At 42.4% G+C, this 24,054-nt stretch overlaps 1 protein-coding gene across 1 annotated transcript in view; it reads left to right on the forward strand.

The window, feature by feature from the left end:
* Positions 1 to 389: 389 nt before the first annotated feature.
* Positions 390 to 24,054, forward strand: part of nxph1 (neurexophilin 1) — a 44,539-nt gene continuing 20,874 nt past the window's right edge. The window contains exon 1 of the mRNA XM_034545556.1: positions 390 to 830. Coding sequence (XP_034401447.1) covers positions 777 to 830 — 54 coding nt within the window. The 5' untranslated portion in view covers positions 390 to 776. The remainder of the gene's footprint in view (positions 831 to 24,054) is intronic.

Consider the following 24,054-nt stretch of genomic DNA (forward strand, 5'->3'; position numbering starts at 1 on the left):
GGGGAGGAGAGAGGGAGAGAGAGAGAGGGGGGGGGAGAGAGAGAGAGAGGGGGGGGGAGAGAGGGAGATAGGGAGAGAGTGAGGGGGAGAGAGAGGGAGAGAGAGAGGGAGGGAGAAAGAGAGAGAGAGGGAGAGAGGGCGCGGGAGAGAGAGGGGGAGAGGGCGAGAGAGAGCGGGAGAGAGAGAGAGAGAAAGAGAGAGGGAGAGTGAGGGAGAGAGAGAGAGGGAGAGAGAGGGAGAGGGAGAAACTTAGCTTTCTTCATCCTCGCTACGTCTTGGACCAATCTCCTCTCGTTTTATTCGTCCCCCCCCCCCCCCATCTCGTCCCTCCCCCCTTCTCTTGGTTGTGTCACGCGCGTGTTATAAAGCGGAAAGCTCCGCCGCTCTCTCTCTTCAGATCGGAGCGCTCCGACCTGCTGCGCGCGCCAGCTGTCAGACAATCGGGACCCGAGCCACAGCTATGACCCTGCCCCGCTCTCTCTACCTGGATTAACTGTCAAGTGACCGCCGCGTGTCGCCCCCAGCCCCCCTCCATCACCGTCCCAGCCCGCAGCAGCAGCAGCCTGTTCATCAGTCCCCCCCTCCCCTCCCCTCCCCCCTCCCCAAAGTCTCCAACTCTCCCCTCTGTTCTGCGGCCATGGGGTGCGTCGCGTCCTCTTCGCCTGGGCTGCTGAGGGTCTGGACCGTGCTGTGAGGCGGACACCAGCTGGATTTATGGTCCGCAAAGCTGCGACTACCAGCCGAGGGAAATTAGTGGAACTTTGAGCTCCGGGAGGATGCAGGGGACGTGTTGGTGCGCCGTGTTCCTCCTGACTCCTGCTCTTCTCCTGGTGAGTCTCAGCCTCGTATACTTGTAGCTCAACTTACTTTCCCCCACTTCGCTGTGTTCCGGCTTTAGTCTAAACGCCATCCCTGCGTTTATGTCCTTGAACTCGGCTCAGACGCGTTTCCAGACGATGTGCAGCGAACCCCGGACACGTTACTTCTCAGAGTCACAGCGCACAGCACGTGAAGTGTAGAACTTTATCTCCACGCTTTGGTTTCTAAGTGTTTGGCAGTGGATGAAGTCCTTCCCGTGCGCGACACCGCTGCGCGTAAAACGCAGTATTGCTGAGGGAATCGGGTTTTCACGCAGGGAAACGTTCCAATGAAGATGGAACATTGTGTTCATAATATTTCAAGGTGCTAAATACTAATACTGAAGACATCCGATGCCTCAAACAGCGGCCACTAAACGCCTCAGGCAGTGAACAGGTCTCACGGGGGCGCCATAGCAACCAAAGACGCACGAGACGGGCTCCCACTCAGACTTTTATTAAACCATCCAAGTGTAAAAGAAAAGATACGTTATGAATAACGTGCTTTTTTTTAGGTGTAGCTCAATGCTTGAAAAAAAAAAAAAAGGGCTTAAGTTGAGACTTAATTCCAATATGAGAATAACTTGTTCATGGTTATAAACATGAACATATACACACAGTTGTAGTTACATTACTTTATCCCGTTGAAATTGGCATACTGTGTTATTTTAATCTATTACTATTATTATTGTTATTATGACACAACATAATCCCTTTCCAACAAAAACAGATATAAGACAAATAAAGAGAGAGAGAGAGAGAGAGAGAGAGAGAGAGCATGAACGAGAGGACATTTATTGTCTTTCAAATTCTCGATCTACTTTTTAGATTAACATTTCATGTGGAATATCAGGCCTGAAACAAGAGCAAGCCTAAATCCGGCTCTTCTTTAATTACACATGTACCAATATTACACAGTGTCGTGCTGAATTTGATTTTATGTTTTGTACCCGTACTTTACATATTCTAATACTGTATTTCTAATTAATAAAAAATTAAAAGAAGTCACCTGACGGATGTCAGCCCACTGCCTACAGGTGTAAGCAATTAGAAATCGGAATTATTGTCAATAAATGAATATGAATGCCTGTAAACATTGCACCATATGTCGTTATAATCATACTGGCATTTCATTATTTCTGCAAATTATATATGTATTTCAACCTTTCGTTGGTGGTATCGCAGCCTCCAGTACAGTGTGTGTGTGTGTGAGTGTGCGTGACTTCTTCATTTAAAAGCTGCACGCAAAGTAAAACACACACCAGGAGGCCGTGGAGCTCTCCAAGGTGCTGGAAGTATTTAAAACACACTTTGCCTTTAAGTATACAAATAACCCCAATACTTAGCCACAATGAGAATAATAGCAGGCCCAACTAAAATTGTAAGCATTTTAATTGAAAACATACATTTTAAATGGACTGTCAATATGTAAAACTAATATTTAAAGTTGCATTGTTTGACCTCTTTTTAACAACCTTCTCTACGTGATAATACAACTCCTCTTCCTCATGAAAAATGCATTCTGTAATCTCTGTCTGCGTTTAATTATCAAGCTTGACGTCATTTATAGATAGCAAACACAAGCATTCATTTATCGTAAAATTCATAGTGTGTCAAGGGAAAGGTGCGTGTGTGTGTGTGCGTGTGTGTATGTGTGTGTTTTATGTTGCGCAGTGGTGATGAAATCCTCTCGGTTTCTCTAATAAATGCTGTTCTCGTTGGAGCTGATCAACACGCACGGAGCGCGTCCCCGCCACAGCAAACGGAGCGCACGCCGCAGCCCGTTAGCAGCCAGCCTTATCCACAGCTGCGGGGATTACAGCTGAACTTTGATGCTTTTATGCCGTGTTAAAAGCTCTTGTCTCCGCTTAAGCCTCTTGTCTGAGAGCCGCGCCTTGACCCCGATAACAGCCACGCAGCGCAGGTAGGCAGCAGCACGCAGCGGGCCCATCACGGGCCCATCCCGGGTCCATCACGGGACGATCACGGGCCCATCCCGGGACCATCACGGGACCATCACGGGCCCATCCCTGGACCATCACGGGACGATCACGGGCCCATCACGGGCCCATCCCGGGACCATCACGGGCCCGCTGCCTCATCACCTGCTGGTGTTCCTGGGCAGCCGGATGCCATCGGGGATTATCGAGATTACATATCATACTTCATTTGAATGGAACTCGGTACATTTCATTCAGATTAATATGCGGTGATAAAAGTGCCACGGTGTCGTGCTCAATTCGGTGTATTGTCTTGTACTCCACATTGCTTCATAATCCATAATCAAACTGTGGAAAATTGATTTAAATTCAATAGCATTTTAATATAATTAAAAATGTTTGTTCACTGTGATTTTCCTCATTCAAACTAAATTGTCAGACATGTGTTTTCATCCCTTAGTGTATGTTGTGTGGTTAGGTTAACATGGAGCAGGAAGAGGAAGAGGATGCAATTTGAAAGCCGATATTTCAATTAAGGAATTCACTTTGTATGGCAATTTATTCATTTTTAACTGAAAGTCCAGTTTAATTCAATTTTAATGTTTATTCATAATGTAAATGCTTATTCTAGCACACACTCGAGTTGTCTATTTAAGAGTAGCCTGCGTTTGGTGTGAATTTGCTACATTGTGTTTCTCTCTCTTATTCGCTTTAATTTAAGGATTTAAGGAATCAGCCATGTTGAAGCTGCATTTCTTCTTCTTTTTTGAAGTTGGCAGATGTGAGTCTGTCTGGGCCTCCATGCAGCCCTGTGATTTGAAAGGCTCCCCCCTCTCCCACATTCTCCCCTGGGAGGTGCAGTGGACCATTGGCGTCAGCCACAGCAGTCACATTAAAGTGTTATTATCAAATGGGGCCTGCAGTGTCACGCAGTCCGCACCATGGGGAGCAAAGCAAGGCCCACTGAGATCCCCACAGCACAGCTCACACAGTGTGAACCCTCCCCCCATCTCACCACCCCCCCTCTTCAGTCCACAGGCCTATGAGCTCATAATAATAAAAAAAGACAATATGTTTTCATTGAGCTCTTCGAAGCAGAAATCAAGGGCGAGCCGATATTAATTCAATTATATAGCAAAGGCATTCCTGCAAATGCCCACATGCTGGGAGACTGAACACACACACACACACACACACACACACACACACACACACACACACCTGACACCCAGATGCTCGGACAAGTGCATTGTGTGGTAATCAAGTGGTAGCCGTGGAGTGTGTTGAGAGGGTCGTGTTTTCTTTTTCCACGGATGTCGACTAAGTGAAAGCTTCTCTCAGTTCCTTGTTCAATGTGCTACTTACCTTTTAAAGCAGCATGGAGGCGTCACTTTGGAGCTTTTCAAGCCCGGCTGCTGGCGAAAGAGAGCCGAGTACAAAACGGCTGAGAGTTCAGTCTCAGAGAGCAACACTGCAATTCCCCCAGCACCGCCTCAGCGGCCTCGGCAGCCTCGACTCAGCTCAGTTGCTTGTCACAGTCACCGGCTTCCTCCCAGTGACTCCGCAGTGTCTCCAGGAAGTGGCAATTTCATATCCATAGGGGCTCTCAAAGGGGAGACTCGGCGGTGCTTAGGGGACTCCAGGGGGGCGTCCATAGGGGGTTTACATGTCCAAATCCTCCTAAGGTGTCATTGACATATGTACTTTTTGAAGATTAAACTAAATAGTTAACACATACACATTCAGCATGTACTGTATATGTATATTACAGATATGTATATCAGTATAGAAATGGCAAATATAGGTTTGAGTTCCTGTAGAGACAGAGCAGAGAGCATTGACAGACTATTCTTACACGAGCAATCAAATGTATTTCATATGTTTTGTTCAAACGAAAATAAGACAATGTGCTAAAATACCATCTTCAAATTTTGTTTAAATCTCATATATTGATATGGTCATCAGAATTAAACCTCCGATTACGTGTTGTTCTATTTAGAACAACATGCTGTTCTTTTGTTTTATTGACTACGCTTTTGATTTGTATTTTTAAATCATGATTCATCCATAAAATGTCTAAAAGTTTGAACAACCTTTAGAACAATTCTCCTGACCAACTGGCCTGAGATATTCAGTAAACAAATCTCTCGTCATTTACTAAAAAGATCAATCTTTCTATGTTAAATGGCTTGTACTGCCAGAATTATGAAGCTGAAAGGCTTTCAAAAAACAAGTAAGTTCGAAACTGAGGCGTCTCGTGTGAAGCTGACCTCTGACCTCCAATCAGAGTGCTGTTGTGAGTCTAGGCAGGAAGATTGATGTGCACGACTTTGGAATTGACACTTGAAGGTGACTCGGTCTTGTTGCAGTGCTTTATACTGCCTGAACTGTAACCTGTGATCCTGCCTCTGAGTCTGGCCCGTCTGATCTGAGATCAGCCTCCCCAGGCGGCCGCACGCTCCCACAAACAGCCAAAACAACACTTGACCTTGGTGTTTGGCCCCAAAGTCAATGATAATAGCACCTACTGCGGTGCCTGGAATGGGCACTTTGGGCTCCTGGTTATTTGTCTTCTCTGCGTGCATCATTGCAGGGATGGTGTTCCGGAGCTAGAGGGGGGGGGGGGGGGGGGGGGGGACTGAGGAAATCGTCTGTGGTGTTTAATTGGAGTGGAATCTCCCTCATATATTCCCAGAACAACCACCCAGACAGACTTTGCAACCTGAATGTCATCTGTGTGTGTGTGTGTGTGTGTGTGTGTGTGTGTTTGAGGCGGTAGGCGTCTGTGATTAATGGCCACAGCCTCTATTCTCTCCTCCCCGCGCTGCTCCACATTTTCAATCGCGTTCACAGTTCAGAGGTCAAAGCTGGAGCTGATCGTTGAAGGGCGTTGTTCACAGAAAATCCACAACCCGGGTTTGATCCTGAGGGGAGCTGGCCCCCCCCCCCCCCTCGCTTCCCTCTCCACATAGAACAATCCGTTTATGGGGGAGAGTGTGGCACCTTGATAGCAGCACTTTGAAGCAGAGAGAGAGAGAGAGAGAGAGAGCAGCTCTGAAGCCAGTAGATAACCTCGTCCAAGCTGCTTTACATCTCCAGGCACTCCTCTGTAAGTAATAGAGCAGACCTCTCCGACACTCACACTGACATCTGCATTCACATGAGGACATGAGGCCATTCAACATCCTGTTCCATGGCACCTCTTGTTTTATGAACATGTTACATTTAAAATCAACAAAAAGGAAAAAGCAATCCTCATTCATTTGTTTTATATTAATAATGAATCATGGGGAAAACATTTCTTCAATTCATTGGTGAATAGAAGACATTTCAGACTGGTGGAAAGAAATCATCCAAAATACTCATGTAGGTGTTTATGTTACTACTTTGTCTATTTGTGTCTGTAGATTGTTCCTAAATGTACCAAAAGTAACCATTTGATGGGGCCTCATTTGCATATTTGAATGTAACGGAACACTTGTAATGCAAAATAATGACTGTCTTCATGTTCATCAGCTGGGGTAGTTTAATGGTCATATCTATTAGTTTAATTTTCCAACCATTACATGTCATTTAGCTGACGCTTTTGTCCAAAGTGACTTACAATAAGTGCATTAAACCATGAGTCCAAACTCAGAACAACAAGAATAAAGAAAGTACAATTTCTTCAATAAAGTTAAACTACAAAGTACTATCAGTAAGATACATTTAAGTGCTACTACGGCTCTACCTTCCCTATTCAAGGTATAGTCAAAAAGATGTGTTTTTAGTCTGTAGAGACTTCCTGTCCTGATGTCAATGGGGAGCTCGTTCCACCAATGAGGAGCCAGCACAGCAAACAGTCGTGACTTTGAGTGTTTAGCTCGAAGTGAAGGAGCTACAAGCCGATTGGCAGAAGACGAGCGAAGTGAACGAGCTGGAGTGTGAGGTTAGACCATGTCCTGGATGTAAGGTTAGACCATGTCCTGGATGTGAGGTTAGACCATGTCCTGGGTGTGAGGTTAGACCATGTCCTGGATGTGAGGTTAGACCATGTCCTGGATGTAAGGTTAGACCATGTCCTGGGTGTAAGGTTAGACCATGTCCTGGATGTGAGGTTAGACCATGTCCTGGATGTGAGGTTAGACCATGTCCTGGATGTGAGGTTAGACCACGTCCTGGATGTGAGGTTAGACCATGTCTTGGATGTGAGGTTAGACCATGTCCTGGGTGTGAGGTTAGACCATGTCCTGGATGTAAGGTTAGACCATGTCCTGGATGTAAGGTTAGACCATGTCCTGGATGTGAGGTTAGACCATGTCCTGGATGTGAGGTTAGACCATGTCCTGGATGTGAGGTTAGACCATGTCCTGGGTGTGAGGTTAGACCATGTCCTGGATGTGAGGTTAGACCATGTCCTGGATGTAAGGTTAGACCATGTCCTGGGTGTGAGGTTAGACCATGTCCTGGATGTGAGGTTAGACCTTGTCCTGGATGTGAGGTTAGACCATGTCCTGGATGTGAGGTTAGACCATGTTCTGGATGTGAGGTTAGACCATGTCCTGGGTGTGAGGTTAGACCATGTCCTGGATGTGAGGTTAGACCATGTCCTGGATGTGAGGTTAGACCATGTCCTGGATGTGAGGTTAGACCATGTCCTGGGTGTGAGGTTAGACCATGTCCTGGATGTGAGGTTAGACCATGTCCTGGATGTGAGGTTAGACCATGTCCTGGATGTGAGGTTAGACCATGTCCTGGATGTGAGGTTAGACCATGTCCTGGATGTGAGGTTAGACCATGTCCTGGATGTGAGGTTAGACCATGTCCTGGGTGTGAGGTTAGACCATGTCCTGGATGTAGACTGGACCCGATCTGTTTGCAGCACTGTACTCAAGTATGTTTTGAAGCGGATGGAATCACGCAAAACATTTCTTTAAAAGCCATTTTCTCTAAATGAGTTGTTCTTAGACTCTGATCCAGAAATCTTCATTGAAGGTTTTTACAGAAGGTGTTTTACCAACAGAGGTTTCTGATTTATAGAAACCAATTCATGGAAATACAATTTAACCTGGCATTATCTAATAGTAAGAATCCTGTTTTGGAAATGTTTGAAAATAATCACATATTTAGACAGATTTTCATAAAACTTTTCAGAAAAAAGTGTCTAAATGTTAGTTGTCAACTTCGGACGTTTGGTGGTGATACCTAGTTAATTCACCGGGGGCGTCTCCTGTTGAAAGACTGTAATGGGAGAGGCCTTTTAGCATCTCTCAGCTCATGGTTTTGTCTTTACGGCCCTCAGCTGTACTGTTGTGGTTCAGTCTGAGAGCCTTCACCTTCCAGTCAGAGGAACAGAGCTCGGATTAATTCAAGGAGCAGGCAGACAGTTAATCCTACCAAGTGTGGTCTGAGTCCAAAAAAGAAGGGTGAATATTGACATACTTTCATCAGCTGTCCAAATGAATATGGATTTGTGTGCTAGATGCGTAAATATGCAACTATAACAGCTTTATTTGATCATTTGTCAAATTGTGTTTTTGTGCCAAATTAATTAATACTGCTTTAAATGTTTTGTTGTTGTTGCATATGCACACATCTTCCCTCACTACGGTTTAACAACTTCCACTGTGTTAACATCAAGAACATCAAAAGCATTAACATCACAAGTTCCATTCTTTAAAAAATTATTTCAACAAATAATGATTAAAAATAGCTCATTTAATTTTGTTCTGATTGTGTTGACAATGAGCCGTACCAGACAAAATACTAGTATTTTTATCTAACACGTGAACATGAGTGTGTGTAATGGTGATGGTTTCAATGGCGGCGGGGTCCATTTGGCACATTTGGTGTGATCAGAGTCTGGCTCACTGATTCCTCTCCAATGATGCTCCATAAAATCTGTTCCACAGCTTTTCCTACACTGTGACCTTCTGGCAGCTTTTTATTCAGCCCTGTTTGCCCCTTCTCCCCCCCAAATTGTAATGTCCACTTCAGCTTCCTCTATACACATGGTATACATGGTATAGACGTGTATACATGGTATAGACGTGCATACATGGTATAGACGTCTCAGGGTATAGACCAGTATGCATGGTATAGACATCTCATGGTATAGACGTTTATACATGGTATAGACATCTCATGGTATAGACGTATACACTATGTATACACGTCTATACCATGTATACTGGTCTATACCATGCATACTGGTCTATACCATGTATACTGGTCTATACCCTGATACGTATACACCATGTATACTGGTCTATACCATGCATACTGGTCTATACCATGACACATCTATACCATGTATACTGGTCTATACCATGTATACTGGTCTATACCATGCATACTGGTCTATACCCTGAGACGTCTATACCATGTATACTGGTCTATACCATGTATACTGGTCTATACCATGCATACTGGTCTATACCATGACACATCTATACCATGTATACTGGTCTATACCATGTATACTGGTCTATACCCTGAGACGTCTATACCATGTATACTGGTATATACCATGTATACTGGTCTATACCATGCATACTGGTCTATACCATGACACATCTATACCATGTATACTGGTCTATACCATGTATACTGGTCTATACCATGACACATCTATACCATGCATACTGGTCTATACCATGACACATCTATACCATGTATACTGGTATATACCATGTATACTGGTCTATACCATGCATACTGGTCTATACCATGACACGTCTATACCATGTATACTGGTCTATACCATGTATACTGGTCTATACCATGCATACTGGTCTATACCATGACACATCTATACCATGCATACTGGTCTATACCATGACACATCTATACCATGTATACTGGTATATACCATGTATACTGGTCTATACCCTGAGACGTCTATACCATGTATACTGGTATATACCATGTATACACGTCTATACCATGCATACTGGTCTATACCATGTATACTGGTCTATACCATGCATACTGGTCTATACCATGACACATCTATACCATGTATACTGGTCTATACCATGACACATCTATACCATGTATACTGGTCTATACCATGACACATCTATACCATGTATACTGGTCTATACCATGTATACTGGTCTATACCATGCATACTGGTCTATACCATGTATACTGGTCTATACCATGCATACTGGTCTATACCATGAGACGTCTATACCATGTATACCCATGTATACTCATGGTATAGACGAGTATACATTCAATTCAATTCAGTTTATTTTATATAGCCCAATATCACAAATTACAAACTCCCCTCAGAGGGCTTTACAATCTGTACACATACGACATCCCTGACCTTTGACCTCACATCGGATCAGGAAAAACTCCCCAAAAAATAGAAAACAAACGTTCACGTGAAAAAGGGAATATATACATGCTATCTACATCTGGAGGCTGTATTAGATAGTGGAGCTGACAGGGAATGATGGAACAGAGAAAAGAGATGACATGCAAGCAAGCATGTACTCAGCCAGACTCCAACCAGAGATGTTGGGATTACGTGATACTGCTGGTTTCAGGTTTCAGGTCCAATCCCCCACACAACCCATACACCAAAGACAAGGTTCCTCATGATTATCTATTTATTGTGTTGGCCTACACATGGTTCTACTTCACTACGTGCAGGCATCCTCACAACCTCTAGGACATGATCCCTCATTGGCTTCCCACCAAGGAACACAGCCAATTGTGTTTTTGATATGATATCATAACAAAAAGATATTTTAGAAAGCGACCCTTTATCCTCAGAACTTCACTTTAACAGGAAAAAAGGAAACATTTATTACAAAAATATATAAAAAGGGACAAATTGTCTTTGTCTGAGTTGTTGGTCAAGTGCTTTGCCATGCCCGTGGTACTTTATCTAAATACTTCACTTAAGAAGTCACTAGTGTCTTTAGGAGAACTATCGTGTTTCAATTCAAGTCCTATTGTTCCTCCAATACCTCTTTGAAGCTCCGCCTTCAATCAATAAATCACTGACCACTTCATTTGAATGTACTCAGTTTCATAGCTCAGCAGATTATGAGCTACTCTCATTTTGTGTAAAGAATACAACTGGCAAACATATTACATCTTATACTTCAAAGTATAGATGGAAAGTAGGATCTGATATAATCTTTATGATGGCACTGTCCTGCATTTCTATCTACTTCTTATCTACACCACTGTGTGGCAGCGTTCCATGCAAACAACTTGTTAAAGGTAACATCAACCCCACCCAAATTGAAAGATTATGAGAATTTGAAATGAAAAGTCATTTTTATATCATAAGTAATGTCAATATAATTAAGCAGCTTTGTCACATGTCAAGTACATTGCTAACAGATTGACAGATTAACAGATTTAAATTACTCTTCAGAGACATAATTAGTTTCACTAGCATTACAAAAATGTAGTTATTTACTTTATTTTGTAAACAAGATTTCAGAAAATCCTTAAAATTATGGAAACTCTTGCTTCATGGAATTCTTCTTTTTTAAGATTCAAGATTCAAATGGATTTTGATAGGTTTTTTCGTGCATACCCAAGTCGCATAATATCCATATATTGAAGAGATGCATGTTTCATCTGCAGTTGCTCAGACTGAAGTTCAGGCATTAAGTGCAGTGAGAAGATCCTGTACGAGTTAGCCTGTGTCATCTGAATGGATACAATGCAGCCGCTGGCTTTGGAGTTGTGTTGTGATGGATTGACGTGATGATGGGCTTTACCGACCAGTGAAACCAAGCAGGCCGAGATGCTGCACTCTGAAATAGTGGAAATGGAGAGGAAGAGGAGGAGGAGGAGGAGGACGCCTCCCTCCACTGCGTCGGCAGCGATGGATCTGTCATCGGAGCTCACGTCTGCCGCACAATCCGATAGTCACGCCGCCCGCTGATGGGAATTACCAGGCATGTCCGTTATCTCCTACCTTAGATCCATCCTGCTATGTTACAATGACTGGCCAAGCAGGCACAGTCGCCCCGCTCCGCAAACATGTATGGATGACTTCAAAGAAATCAATGAGTGATGAACACTCATGTGAGCTCACCCATCAAAGGTTTAGACCCATATATTGGCTGACCATATTGGACTATATCTCTCGCATTGCAGTGGAATGTGAAAGGATTTTAGTTCAACAATTATATTAGTCTGTGTTTCACTGGACAGTGTTTAGTATCAAATGCTCCAACAGCTGTTTCAGTAGGATTTCCACCCTAACAATGCATATAATTCCAGAGCAAGCCACTACATACCTGTAACATTCTGAGCAGAAAAAGACATCATTTTATCTAAAATCCTGTGTCGTGAAACGGTCTCTCTGTATCCAGGAGTTTTCAATCCAGTTATCATAAATCTACTACGAGCATTACTTTGTTTGTGAAACATTGTTATCCAATCCTTTAATAGTTAGCTACATTGGAGCTGTTATGTTTATAACAGCTGAATGCTGTTATAAACATTTCAAACTCAGCTCTGTTTCCATGGTAACTAATGGGAAAACAGCTATGGAGTTGTTTTTGTGAGGCCTTACTGACTGTATCAACGTTCTACTTATTCTTCAACAGAAATAGAATTGACTGTTATTAATAACTCATTAGTTGCAATTACATTATGTCATATTATTCCTGTTTGTTCAGCACAGTCTGTTACAATTGATCACTGATGCAACAGAACAGATGGGCAACTTTGAGAGAAGTTTGCTCTTGTTATACAAAGTGTGCACTGAACATCAACGTCAATGTAAACCCTAGAATCTTCCTATTGCACCCTTTGGTTACGGAGGCGGTTAGGGTTGAATGACAACTTTGTTAAACTTATTGAACAGTCATTGTATTGGTTACAATAATAATGCGTTCATGGTCATGCTTTAAAAAAAGCAATGTTGAAAAAAGAAACACAAAGTTGCCTCCCATGTTAAAGTCGGATGTGTTGTTCACCAACCCCGACCTCCTCCTTCCTATTTAGTTTCATTCATAATCAATAGGGTCACTTATTGAAATGACTGATGTGGTCGTGTGTCAATACGTCTCATATGCTTCGTCTTCCTTTGTTTTCTGAGCTTCAGGGTCTGGTTCAGGCACACACTGCCTGTTCAAAGTGAGGGGAACATTGTCGGGTTGCTTACAGTGGTCCAAGTCACAATCTTTCTTGCCCACTCATCCAACCTGAAATAGTTTGTCTTACCTAATGTTACGTTTTGTTTGGTCCTATTCAATTTTGTTCTACTTCTCGCACAATACGTCAAACTCATAATTTGGCAGCCTGGGAGAAAGCACCGACCTGAGAGACTCCTTTCAGGCTGTGCAGCTATTTAACATTCTGCCACAGACAACTGGTAATGCCGACTTCTCCCACTCCCACTGACTTCTCCCACTGACCATCCAAAATGGGACGGTCTGATCAAAAACCCGTAGAGATATCATGTAGCGCTGCAATTTCTTGCAACGAAACACATACAAAGTCTCACATTTCATCCGTTCTGTCCTGGAAATTCAGTCACATAGGGCTGCTTGTATCAGAAAACCTAATCTAACAGAGTATCTTCAAGTTGATTAATGAATCTATTAATTGTCTGCTCGGTCCCGTGGCGACCTCCGGTGGCGACCTCCGGTTCTGCCGAGTGAAGCCGATGCAAAGTGTCTTAATATTAATAATGTATTATTGACCCAACAATGGGGAAATTCTTCTCTGCATTTGACCCATTCTTAGTTATTAAGGAGTTGTGGGCTGCAGTGAAGCACCCTGGTGGTTCAGTGTCTTGCTCAAGGACACTTCGACATGCAAACTATGGCGAGAGCGGGCGTCGAACCGGCTACCTCTTATAGGACGACCACTCTCCCATGTGCTACAGCCGCCTTAAAGCTGCATTCTCTCTACTGACCAGCAGGCGGCGACCCATCTGGTTGTATAGCAGTCTATATAAAATGACTCTACTTCTCTCTTGATTTATTAACTCAACAACCTGGGTCTGGATCCCGCTCTGGGCGGTCCTTCTGTGTGGAGTTTGCATGTTTGCACCTGGCTTTATCCAATGTAGTGCTAAGATTTATGTTCTGGAAATGTTTGCAAATTAGCATATGTTTGAAAAGATAATGGCTCATTTGCATATATATAAATACATTAAAACAACTACTATCAATCTTCCTCCTGTAAGTAATCAACTGGAAGTCAATGGCACTATCTATACGTTAAATGGCTAACCCTGATCTCCTGTTGTGTCTTTTTAATTATATTAAATTATAATTCTATATATATTCAGATTCATGTTGTCCATTTAAGTTGTGGTAAATAATAATATGTTGTTCAACATGATAATATAAAACAAAACTCTTTTGAGTAATACATCTACGACTGACATTGATAAACTACTTAAATAAAGAGTTGTTAACATAATGAAGTAATGTCTACCTGCTCAGCGTGGCCATGTTGAGAGCCGTTCAGAGACAATCAAAATGTTTACAATCTCGGATCTTGCATTTTTTTTTATTTGCTGCTGCTGGAAAAGGGGGTGATGACCTTGGAGGTTGTGGCCATGGAAACCAAAACATTTAGCGTAAAGATTAGCACAGCTTGAATGCATTTGCACTAATGTATCCAATTTTCTGTTTATTTCATAATTTACTTTTGGTTTTAAAGAGTTTGTAATTATTCATTCATTCAGTTATTGGTTTCCATCAGCATGATGATTCCAAGTGCACGATTTCTATTGTACTGTAAGTAAATGGTTGAGTTCATGCTTAGAATAAATTGCACTGCAAAGAGTGGAGTGGTTAATCCAAGCTAGTCATATTCCACCTCTCGTGAGATTACATCTTGGTCCAAAAGGGAGTGAATGATAGTTAATATTGATTTGTTGCCATGTGTCAATCAGCTTCACCCCACTGGGATAAATGGGCTGCCGCTGTTTAAAATTGCTGTTCTTCATGACACACACCCGGGTGGCTCTGATTGGCAAATTATGGATTGTAATTTGAATGATAGCTAAATTAATTTGGCTGCAAACACAGTTAAATGTATCTTATCCTGGTTCACTATTCAATACTACAGCGCAGACCTTTGTGTCCTTTTTTGTCTTTGGAATGAGGGCCGGTTGTGTTGATGGAATAGACCAATCATGGTCCTTATCGGCTCCCCAAGTGACACAATTGACAGGGCTTCATCACTTACAGCAGCCCTGGAGATTGTGTTCCTATTGATTTTCAGAATTACAATTCTATTATTTATTTATTTGTTTGCCTGTGGATGGTTTCCAGTCACAGCGGAGGGCAGGGGACACGTGTGTCCGTGGCTGACAGCTGTCAATCACGTGTCAGCGGATGAGGCGCTGCAGCAGGCAAAAATGGGAGGACAAAGAAGAGGAAAAGCCTGCCATTCCTCCCTTTCTCATTTACCGCTTCTATCCATCTCACGCTCTCTCACCTTCTCCACACTCTCTCCTCCGACTCTTCTTATCAAGCTGACCCCTCGACTTCAAACACTCCCTTCCTCATGGGATTCTCACGTACTGCTGCTCATTGTGAGTTATTTGAACCTTCTCATGGTAAATGGACCTGTACTTGTATAGATCTTTTCTAGTCTTCCGACCACTCAAAGCACTACATGACATCATTCACCCATTCACACCCATTCATACAGGAGTAACTAACATTCACATACAGTAGACACCGCTATGGAAGCAATTTAGGGTTAAGTGTCTTGTCCAAGGACACATCAACATGGGCTAGCGGAGCAGGGGAGGACGACCCTGCTCACCACTGATCCACAGTGGCCCCTTATCATCCCAATGCCATCCAACCTCAGGCAGAGGATTGGACTTCCATGCAGGAGCCTTGCCCAAACGTACAGTGTAAATGTTCACATGCATGTCCCTGTTGACCGTCAGCCCTCCCAGAATTCAGATCCGTGCTGTTGGGGAGCGATTCAAGCTGAGGGACCACTGCAGGTGATGGAGACAACGCTGCAGACAGGGGGGCCTTCCAGGGAAGTCCTGCTCACCTAAAGCCTGTTTGCTCTATTCATCAGTGTGTAGCAGCTTTACAGGAATGCAGCTCCTGTGCAGGTGAAATTCCACCGAGTCTGGGCAGACAGTCTGGAGGCCCAGGCGGGTTGCTCACTGGAGGGCTCTTACGTAGCAGAGACCCATGAGGCCAATAACATGCATCAAATGAATCTGAACACGGTCCGTCAGGGTAATAATGAAGAAATAATGTGCTTGGCCAATGTGGTCATAGTTCATTGAATGCAACTTCATAAATATTACGTGTAATCTGAGTGTAATTCAACAGGTGGTGAAAACCTCAATGGTGTGTAGACTTTTTTTTCTTTACTCTTAATTAAGTAAAGTCCAGTTCATTTTATTTATAGAGCCCCATATGAGTTCGTGCTTCAACGGTATTTCCCCCCAAGTTTTATTTAAATGGAGAAGCTCTTTCGGGACTTTTTTCTGAAAATCTGCAATTGCTTATGAACTGAATTAACTCAACAAATTAAGATAACTGCCTGAGCTATTTTCTACTAGATTAAATAGTTATTTCCATTGAAACGTCCTGGGAAATTAAGAGGAAATTGCAGCAGTAAAATAAAGCATAAAGCATTTTGTTAACATGAAGGCCTGAGTTTGTATACCAGGACGTCAGATGTAAATACAATGCTTGAATCAGAACTTCAAAGTACTAATTTGGGTTTCTAAAACATGCTGAGGTCATGACTGTCCATGTAGCTGTTGCCCTGGTAGTAAAGTTGTCAGAGGAGTGTTGCAGGGTGTCTCTCATTCTGTGTATGCTCAGGCATTTATCAAATCAATTACTGCTGATGGGAGTTCCTATTAACAGGTAGTGAGGTGTCGTACCACTAATTCATACTGTCGCTTTGATGGATTCGCTTGGCTCTCTGAGCATCGGGCCCGCGGCTTGGGAAGGGGGGTTGTGGAGGGGACAGCCCATCTATCAGGCCTCACAGGCCATTACTTAAAGCATTAGCTGCTCCACCCAATAGTGTTCAAGAGGTTTCTGTGTGACGGCTGTGGCCGGACAGTCGGATCAGCCGGAGCAGGAGATGTTTCTCTTAGAGCTGCGATCCAGTGAGAAGATGTGGGAACCAGGAGGGGCCCCTGGGGCCCTTGGGGCCATGTTACCTGTCCTAGAACAAAGGGAAAGCTTTTGGAGCTTCTTATATTGCGGCTGTTGGAACAACCTCCCAGAGGATCTTAGGGAACCTGAAAAAATACAAAAAACGTATTGTGCTTATCATTATTTGCCGGAGTACGTCATAATAATTTATTGTGTTAACATATCAATATCCATATAATTTTTTTAAATTTATTCTGTATTATATTCTTATATACTTGAAGATATATTTATAGAATAAAGAATTAACTTATTCATATACTTACATACATACCTGTATAGTTCATATATACCTCTTTATCATACCTGTAAATATATGTAGCTTACATATTTACATACAATCTGTATATATATATGTATATATATGCATATATATATATGTATATGCATTACTATTTCACTATCACCAATTTAACATATAGGCGTTAAAATAAGAAGATGGATTTGTCCCCTACTGTCTCAATAAAAAACAATCAAGCTATTGTAAAAAAAAAACACACATGAAGGTAGAGAGAGAGTAAAATTTGACTTTAATCATAGAATTCTTTAAACTAAATAATTTGTTCACATTCTGTGCATTTGTAAGGCAGATGTTGTGCTTTTGTCTTCTCCCGTGAACAGTAGCATTTACAACAATATCACGGTGAATTGGTTGTGCATGTTACTGTCCTTTATCATTTCACCTAAACATACAGAAAAATAAAGGCGGGCGAGGGGCGTATACAAATATATAAAACAGACGGCTGTTTACCATTTTTATAGCTTTGTCTTACAGTACACAAACAGTGCAGAAAAGAATAGCAATGAAAAGAAAGGCTGGAGGACAGCTGGGTGTCACTGTTTCCACATGTGTTATGAAGTAAGATTAATATGATAAGACTGCTCTTCTATATGTGTGGTGAGCAGGGTCGCCCTTCAATCAGAGGATCGGCTGTTCGATCCCGGGCTCCGTTAGCTCACGTCGATGTGTCCTTGGGCGAAACACAGCCTATGGTGTATTAATGTGTGTAATAATGTTAGCCACAGCCATCAGCGTATGAATGGGTGTGAATGATGTCATGTAGGGTTAAAGAGCTTTCAGTGGTCAGAAGACTAGAAAAGATCTATACATGTACAGGACCATTTACCATTCTATATCTAAATAATATCTAAATAAGCATTTGGTCACATAATCTGGACCTAAGAGCGACAGAGATGCTGCAGCGGGTATTATAGAATTATTTAAACAATAATTCTTCTCCACATGAGAAAATCTAACTCAACAATCTCTGGCAATGTGAACTGATGCACTCACCGCTTTCAGAGGTATCACAGTAAAGCAGGAATGTCATGAATTTCTGCTACCAGATGGTAATAAGTAGTCAAATTACTTTTTGAGTAATGAGCCCAGCATTAAATAGAGCTGGATGCAGCACTGCTGTTGCAGAAGGTCTCCTGTAGTTGCACACTCCCCAATAAAACCCCAGTTTGTATCTTCGACTCAGCTAAAATGTTAAACTATTTGGCTCCGACTCTCAAGTTAATGGCTCAGGCAGTAAAGCCATTCCCAAAAAAAAAGAAAAAAATGCTGTGGAGTTAATTGAATGTGTTTGCTCTTGCAGATTTCGTATAGTCAGCATAAATGCAGAGTTTAGGCTGCAGCAAGGGTAAGAGGGGAGGATGGGGCAGGAAGCACTCTACTGATCCTGTGTGTTCCCAGCTACAGAGCAGTGATTGACAGACGGAAATCACTGGCATGTCACAAGGAGGCGGGATCTTCTTCCCCGTGTTCAACACCTGAGCATCACTTCTTAAAAGCCCCTCCTGCTCGCCTGTTAAAAAGCACGTCTGTCAATCATGAATCATGTCCAATCATTAATAAGACATTAGCACCGGTTCTTTTACTAATGTATTCGCCACCCTGGAGGGACGCTTATGTATTTGGCTGAATGTTTTACACAAGAAATATTTTGAATCATTAGCCTGAGGATTGTGCCTAATGAATCATTGAAATGCAGTCGCTGCTCTGTTATTGCACTGTAAGACAAGCACGTTTCCCCCTCTCTCACTGTTTATTTAGCTTGTTACGGCCAACAGAGAAGCAGGTTGATCAAACACACACACACACACCAGCTGAGCTCCAGCACACTGGCATATAATGGGGAATGCAGGGATGGAATTGGCTCTCTAATCCACCCTTTTTTTTAAAAAGTTGGGCTAAATCCTCGATGGCTACCAGGAGAAATACTCTGTGCAGCGAATACATCAGCTGTTCAAATGACTGTGAACTACATTGGAAAATCTCACAGTTTAACTCTCCACATCACATCAGACAGTTCAGTGCCGGATTTGAATACAGCGGCGTCATTCTGACTGTGTGTGTGTGTGTGCGTGTGTGTGTGTGTCGTCAAGCACGATGAGCCGTGGATCGGGCAGGCGAGATGCGACGCGGCTTAGTTCAACCCGGGGAAATTACAGATGTAGCTAAATAAAGACAGCTGTATGGATTAATAATGTGTCTCTCTAGCTTACTGGTCGAGGTTATGCAGAAACAACCATGTATTAACATCACATGTGAGGTTTATTTCTCTTGTAGAGAGTTGCTTCATTCCAAAACATGGAACATGACTACCGTCATGTGAAAATAATCTCAAATAGTGGTCGCACTCTTCATTTTCTGCAAATGCAGAGAGAACCTTGTACTAATTTAGTAGGATATCTCCCTGTTTGCTGATCTACTCCTGCTTTCATTTCCTGTTGATGCTGTTACTGTTAATGCAGGTGTAACACCTCCATGTTCATGTCATTGTTTCTTTTCCGTTTTTTGGCTCCCGTTAATGACACGGAACACTTCCTGCACACACAATAAAAGCCTTGCAGCTCAAAGGGCATAACTCCTCCTCTCTCTGGTAGCTAAATCACGAGTCCTGCTATGGAGTGCTAATGGAGTCCGACTTTATCGCCATGGTGACGTGAAGCCATACCACCTTTATGTTAGCTTTGTACTGCTGGCGATTACATTCATACTTCAAAAATCATAAACGTGGTGTTCATTTGTGATGCTTATCTTGCTGAAAAAAATGTGTAATTAGCATAAATATGGGTTATTATCCACAATAATCCAAGATCCAAAGGAAAAAACCCATTGGCTTGTTCTTGAGGGAACCAGTGCAATGCTAGCTTCCTGGCTGGCCTTCAGAAATACATGCTCCCTGTTCTATGACCAGCTCTACTCTGTCTCTGATTGGCTGGTGCTCTTTGCCTTTATTGGTTGAGGCTGGTCTCATCCAACGTTCGTAGCTAAACCTCCGGAAAAAAATGCATTTATAGATATCCCATGAAATTATTATATATGTTTTTCACATAATCACAAACGAAGAAGTCTAAAGATGGTATTAGAACACACAGGGCTAGTCGGATGAAGGTGAATGGGTCCAACAACCAGCAATCCTTCAGCTAGGAGTCTGCTGTTCGATCCCCGTGTGCGATGTTGATTTATTTAACACATTACATTTGCGCAATGTAGTTATCGTCGTTTAGGTTCAAATAACCAGTGGAATGTCATATTTCCTGAAACCCAACTGAGTACATGTGTTGCCTGAACCTAAGTGTGAAGACAGACGTTTATTTAGAAAAGACTACCCACAGTGATGGGCTAACCAGGGCGTCTGACACACAACTTGTGAGGGAGAGGAATGTGACTATAAGTCATTGTAGGCCAGGAAAGCAACAGACTTACAAATGAAAGGGGATTTATTTTGGGGTTAAGTGTCTTGCCCAAGGACACATGGACATGAACTAGCGGTGCCGAGCATCGAACCAACGATCCTGATTGAAGGAAGACCCGCTCCTCTACTGAACCACAGTCCCATGAATTTCCATGAAAGTAGAAAGTCGCCCATGCCTGAATTGTGATGTAACCATGGCACTGTATAAAGAAACCGGAATGAAGGAAGGCAGTGAACACCAATGTCAAATAATCAGCACAGTGGACAATGTTACCATCATCCAACAGTAATGCACATCAAATATGGGCAGAGGAAAATTGCATACAATTTATTAAATTGCATGAATTTCCTCCCAGATAATCTTTGTGCTAAACCTCCCCAATGAGCCACTGTGTCAAGTGATGCCATTTAAGGTTAAATCTAGCATTTTAAATCTGCTTTAATTTGTAAGACTGCGGCTTTTCCTGCTCTGCCATTGGTTGAAGTGGTTGAAAATTAAATTCATTCCCATCAAAATGTTGTGAAATCAAAGTAATGATCATTTTAAAACACGAGGCTTCAGTCTGCCCAATGCTTTCTGACTTCCTTTCCCTTTCTGCAGCTTTCAGCACCAAGTCTATATGTTCCTTATGAAAATGTTTGTCTTTAAAAATGAATACCAGATATATAGTTTCAAAAAAATTAAAAAAAAGCCGTAGTAATTTCCTAGAACATGTGCTCACTGTAGTTTTTAACGAATGTTACTCAAACAGGAAGGTATAGTGCATGAATTGGGGTCTACTTTCAGCAACGGATTAACATTTGGTGCTCTAGTGAGCAGCAGAGTGTACGTGGCAATGAGTCCATATTCATATTCATGGTAAGGAGGGAACACAGTATCAACCGTGTTACAGTGTTTTTAATGCTTTCTGGACAACAATGGTGCTCTATGGCACAGAGGAATAATATATATCAGGCCTGCTTTGTGTTCACCATCCGCATGCATGGGCGCACACACCACCATGCATACACACGGTCCAACCCGTTCTGGCCTGTGCCATTAAACTCTGCTTTTCCCATCAGTCTGAGAACGTCAACCAGCTGCTGTCCACCGTGATTAATGTTACACAGCATCAGGCTGAAAAGCACACCGCGAGGACAATGAGCATTTTAAATGGACATTATTACTACAAAAGCCCCGTCGTGCAGCAGGACAATAGGAAGGGTCTTGACACAGTCAAAGTCAACCTGTGTACCTTTTGTTCAAATACCAGGGCTTGTTTTTGGTGCAAGAGCTCTACAATTGGGGAGTTCAGAAACAGGGACGATGTTGCAAATGAGTTTCACTCTGATTCTCGTTATGCATGCAAGGTTGAGCGACGGTGACCTACAACGTGAAGGGGACTCTGATTTGTTTTACAGAGGATGTAACACACTCTCGGACGATTGTCCGGGGAGAGGGATCCTCCTCTGTTGCTCTCCTGAAGGTTTCTTCCTTTTTTTCCCCTTGAAAGGTGTTTTTCAGTTTTTTGGGAGTTTTTCCTGATCCGATGTGAGGTCAAAGGTCAGGGATGTTGATGTGTACGGATTGTAACGTCTTCTGAGGGGAGTTTGTGATTTTGTGATACATAAAATAAACTGAATTGATTTGTCAAGGGCAGCAGGGATATTGCACAAATTAGCCTTCTACATAGTTTCTTTAATTTGCTGATCGAGCAGTAGGATGGGGAAGTCAGTAAGTTAGTCAGTCTTTGAGGTGGTCCACCCATCTTTCTTTCTTCCAAAGCTTCTCTCAAAACCTGAATAAAATACAAGCGAGATGGTCAGTTCCCTGTGGCTCATTCATGGTTTCCTCAGAATGGTACAATTATTAGTTTTTAAATTCATCCAATACTTATGTGGGGTGTAATAAGCAGTGTTAAGTCAGCAATGAAAACACCACAGGTCTTTGTCCTGCTTTTATACCAAGTGTATAAGTCCAACACATTATAATGCAAAGAGAAAAGCCCTTTTCTAGCAACGGCAACTGTCCTGATTTTTAACAACATTTTGAAAAAAAAGTCTATTCTTAAAATGTAGGAAACATCTTCTGTTACTCTGATGAGTGGTTGTTACAGGGAATTAAACATACATGACTTGTGGTCATATTAGTGAGTTTGAAAATTAATTATCACAATTTGCCCTCCTATAAATGTAATAGCTTTATTTAAAATGTTCAAATTATTTCAAATTTCTCTCCTACCTAACACATGTTGTTTGTCCCATTTGTCGTCATTTTTGTGTTAATATCTTCTCACAGTTGCAGCCTGTCTACGATGCCCAGTACATAGCCTGGTCCCTCCAGACAGAGCTGCCGAGAGCACAACGCTCTGGGAAAATGGGTGACTTTTTAACAGGGCTGCTCCATGCCAGAGCGCTTTGATACGTTTGACGATGCGTGGCCACTCAGTCAGTTCAGAGCCACTGAAGATAGCACGGATCTGATATGGAATTAAAGGGCCAATTAGTCCTCAGGTAATGGATAAAGGCTCATGTTCCTCTGCTGTTCTGCTTTGATGATGCGGAGAGAGAAAGACAGACATGGCATGGAATCTGGAGCGTGGCGTTCACTTAGCAGCCTCCGCCCTGTGGCTTCAGAGGCGACACAGGTCTTTGATTTTCCCATTAGTAGCCGGAAAAGAGGAACCACTGCATAAACCTACCTGCTTATGATGTTCCAAAATGAGCAGGGGAGATAGCGTAGGCCTTAGCCCCCATACAGGGGCTTCAGTCAGCCCGATAAGGACTGGCTGCCGTTCATTTACAGCTGAGCTTATTCAGAATCCACATTAATGTAGCGTGGTGGGCCTCGTGTCCCCTGGTCCTGGCCTCTCAGAGGCTGCAGATGCAGGTGAGCACTTGGTTAGAGTTATTGGAATGAAAATGAACTCCCCCACAGAAGTGTGATTAAGAAGTGCAGCTAGGCAACATGCTTTGAATAGGAAGCAGCTGGTGTGAATTTAATTGGAATAGAATGATAAGGCTGGCTAAAAGCAATCTATTGGCTGTCACTTTGATTCTATTAATAAAAAAAAGGCTGTGGGAATTCTTTCAATTTATGGCTTCTGAGAATTGATTTAAGAGTGTTTATCTCCAGAGTTTTCATTTTTATTAAATTATGTTGCCTTATTTCTTGTATTTATACCAGTCTTCTTGTCAATTCTACTTTACACGTGATGACAGCAGTGAACAACATGGTGCTGTTTCATCTTTATTGTTCTTAAATATTCATGAAGAACAACAATTTTTTCAGTGTTTTGGGATGATACATCAATGTTCTCTTCATGGTTTAATAACTTTACAGGTTGACTTTTAATGAACAAATATACATTAAGAAATATGAGATCGAAGGGAAATAATACTTTACATACTGTTTTCAATTCAAAGTAATCACTTTTACTGT

This window comes from Cyclopterus lumpus, chromosome 11 (assembly GCF_009769545.1).
Source record: "Cyclopterus lumpus isolate fCycLum1 chromosome 11, fCycLum1.pri, whole genome shotgun sequence".
Taxonomy (NCBI): Eukaryota; Metazoa; Chordata; class Actinopteri; order Perciformes; family Cyclopteridae; genus Cyclopterus; species Cyclopterus lumpus.